Source organism: Sitodiplosis mosellana, unplaced genomic scaffold, assembly GCF_009176505.1.
Source record: "Sitodiplosis mosellana isolate CC-2019 unplaced genomic scaffold, AAFC_SMos_1.0 Smas_scaffold_6671, whole genome shotgun sequence".
NCBI classification, from domain to species: domain Eukaryota; kingdom Metazoa; phylum Arthropoda; class Insecta; order Diptera; family Cecidomyiidae; genus Sitodiplosis; species Sitodiplosis mosellana.
In genome coordinates this window covers 893-4,757 of record NW_022601843.1, presented here as the reverse complement: position 1 = coordinate 4,757, position 3,865 = coordinate 893, and the positions used below count along the sequence as shown (strand labels likewise).

The 3,865-nt window shown below is 36.8% G+C and overlaps 1 protein-coding gene across 1 annotated transcript; it reads left to right on the top strand.

Moving 5' to 3' along the window:
* The first annotated feature begins 6 nt into the window (after window positions 1-6).
* Window positions 7-1,507, top strand: LOC129579850 (levanase-like). Its single transcript, XM_055470028.1, has one exon. It carries the CDS (start codon window positions 354-356, stop codon window positions 1,359-1,361), a length of 1,008 nt encoding a protein of 335 aa, XP_055326003.1. The 5' UTR covers window positions 7-353; the 3' UTR covers window positions 1,362-1,507.
* The last annotated feature ends 2,358 nt before the right edge of the window (window positions 1,508-3,865 follow it).

Below are 3,865 nucleotides of genomic sequence, written 5' to 3'. Positions count from 1 at the left end.
TTGGACCAATCCACTGGGGTCATGCTCGATCACGTGATCTAATCCACTGGGAAACGTTGCCCATTGCATTGAAACCGTATGAAAAGGGGGTTATATACAGTGGATGTTGTATAAATGACGAAAATAACGTAACTGGTATTAGGCCCAATGTGCTAAATAATCCAAACGCATCATCAACGACGCTCATTGCACTTTATACACTGACCAAGGATGAGGACCAAAGTCAAGCGTTGGCATACTCATTTGATAATGGTACGACATGGACACAATACGATGCAAATCCGGTGATTCCGAATCCGGGCATTAGTGATTTTCGTGATCCAAATGTTTTCGAACGTAACGGAAAATTCTATATGACATTGGCCGTACGTGATCGCATTTCGTTTTACGTTAGCACCGATTTGCTGTCATGGGAAAAGCTCACAGATTTCGGTGTATCGCCGGATGAAGGTGACAAAAACGGTGTATGGGAATGTCCAACATTATTCACACTAACCGATGAAGGGGGCAAACCACACGATATTTTGATTGTTTCGCTGAATGGTGATTTAGAAGGCAGTAAATCACAGTACTTTATCGGTCAGTTCAATGGAAGCAGATTCAATACGTACGATAAGTCGAGAATACTATGGATTGACAATGGTTTCGACAATTATGCGGCCATACCATATCACAATGATCCAGATGGTCGGATCGTATTGATTGGTTGGCTATCAAATTGGCTGTACGCACAAGACATACCGACATCGACATGGCGTGGTCAAATGACCATTCCACGTGAAATGGGACTTCGAACAATTGATGACGATCTCCATATCGTTCAGCGCCCCGTGGTCGAATTGAATGGCATCATTGATCCAGCCAGAAATTGGTCAACATCAGAACCACTCACTTTGACTGGAAGCCAAACTATTGAAGTAACATCCGAAATTCCATTCAAAACCGGCTCCCAGCTAATTCTGGATTATGCGTTCGACATTGAACAAGTCAAAAATGGTCAAATTGAAGTGCGATTCAGTAATACCAAGGATGAATTTGTGTCCTTTAATTACAACATTGAGAAACGGACATACGGATTTGATCGTAGATATTCGGGTGATGTTACATTTAATCCACGATTCGCCGACCCATTGCCTCGTATCGATCGAATTAGTGGCAGCAATTTACTCAGTGGACAAATTATTCTCGATACAGCATCCATTGAAATATTCGCCGATGACGGTTTGAACACAATCAGTGCACTGTTTTTCCCATCGGAGCTGTTTGAGAAGATTCATTTACGGTCATCTATCGATGCCGGAAAATCAGTGACCGTGCCAAAGTTGAGTGTTGGAGCACTTAACAGTATTTGGCCAAAGTAATAATTATGTTGTCAATGGCTTTTTGTTTCTTTCGCCAGTTGAAATATTTGTAAATGATGAAATCGTTTGGGTTTACACTTATTTGTTATGTTAAAACTGAAATTGTAATGTGAATATTACCAAAATAAATGCATTTGCAAAATGATTATTCAAATGGGAATTTTCATTCAGTAGAAATCCTTTGGATCTATTCAAATCATTTTTTATGGTGAAAAATAAATACACAAAATCAGTCCATATTTTTTATTTATCAAATCTATGGGTGAGATTGAGAGTACTCTCTGAGTTTCATCACATGGAATGATACGTGTGACGGCATATTTTCACACGGAACTTCATTCCCAGTGCGCCGTGCACATGCTATACATAGAGCGAACGTATCCGAATATTAGAAACCACACGTTATTACATTTAGCTAGTGCTCTGCGTACTGGGAACGAATTTCCGTGTGAAAATATGCCGTCACACGTATCATTCCATGTGATGAAACTCAGAGAGTACTGTATGTTTCTTTCATGACTTATACTTTGGTAAAATACTAGACTATGTTTCACTCGTAGTTTTTTGCGATTTTAATTTTAATGCCAAATAAATATCTAACTGGTATCCTCGCCAAAGTTCTTGGTCTCGTCAAATTGTACAACTTTGCGAAAGACAATTATCGACAATAATTAATCGTATATCTATTAAAACGAATAAATTATTTCAAGATTTGCTCACCGCTTGAAAACATACTCTACTTTTTCCAATACAAAGTCTGTGAAACGTACATCACTCTCAATCCCACCCATAGAAATAATCAATGGATTATTTGAACAGCTTGAATAAATCAGAAAATATAATTAAAGATCATAATAACAGTAATAACTTAAACCTCTTTTCAACAATGTGCGTACTGAGATCATAAACAGTATAGAAGCACAAGTGCAATCAAGGGGCTTGGATCCATATAAAGTATTATTTTGAACGTACTTTATGACTGCCTTCAAAAAAAATGTAACTAGCGTAATATTCAATGGCGCTTCTGAATATATCTACTCAAAAAATTACATTTGCTTCACTGTTTGACTCAAAATTCCATTTTTATTTCATTTTTACCAATTTTATTGATTTTTTTAGTTCTTTGAAAAATAAAAATCGTAAAGCATTCGAGATTCTTGATTACTAGTTGTAGCAATTTCTTATCTAGCGTAAAAATAAACAAAATCTCTGAACACATCTATTTTCTCAAGGTTACTAAACGGGGAATTTATGCGTACATATTGTTTTATTTAGATGAATTTGACGTCAATTTAAAGAGTCTGAATAAATACCATAGCCGAATGCAAAATAAATATGTATCAATATTTTATAGGCCCTATAATTTTATAGTCTGAACAGATCCAATTGTGATAAGACTGACGTACTTTTTTTATTCTACCTACTCTGATTAAATCTGTCTCTCAATATATGGAGTGCCTTGCTTGGAGACATTTACTAGGTGGATTTAAAAGTCGGGTACTTTTTGAATGAAAACACATTTTTTCGCAAAATTTCATTTTATTTCTCAATATAGGCTCCTTTTAGCTCGATACAGCGAGCCCAACGATCTTCCAACTTTTGGATGCCTGCTAAATAGTACGATTTGTCCAATGTCCCAAAATAGCTATCTGTTTCGAACTCGACTTCTTCATTGTTGTAAAAACGCCTTCCACAAAGCCATCTTTTGAGGTTAGGGAACAGGTAGTAATCACTGGGGGCCAGGTCAGTAGAATACGGCGGGTGTGGAAGCAATTCGAGGCCCAACTCGTGCTTTTTAGCCATTGCGACCATCGATGTGTGCGACGGTGCATTATCGTCCAAAAAAAGGATTTTTCCTCTTCATATGGGGCCGTTTCGATGCGATTTCGACCACCAATCGATCCAACAATGCAGAATAATATGCGCCAGTAATCGTCCTTCCTTTTTGGAGGTAAACGATGAAGATTATTCAGTGCGCATCCCAAAACACACTGGCCATTACCTTCCCCGCCCATTGTTGCGTTTCCGGCCTCTTTGGTGGCGGTGAACCGTGTTCCGTCCATAACTTTATGAACACATTTACTACTCCACCTCAGAAAAATGCGAAAAACTAAATGTAGATAAAAATTGTTATCAATCTGAAAACAAAGAGATATTATTTTATTTAGATTAATTTGACGTTAATTTGAAGAATCTGAACAAATACCATAGCCGAATCTAAAATAAATAAGTTTTAAAAGAGTCATATAATTTTATAGTCTGATTAACATAATCCGTTCATTCATCACCTAATTGATAAAACTGACGTGTTTTTGTTTTGTTCAACTTACTTCTCAGTGTATTAATTAACTCTGTCTCTCAATATATATAGAGTCACTTGCTTGAATGTTTCCATAGCATTTTGTGCAAGTATTTCAAACGGTCCAGTTGTGTTTCATTGATTCATTTAATAATTCGTCCACGCGATTTCTGTTGTGGAATCAGAAAAAGTAAAAAAAAAAATT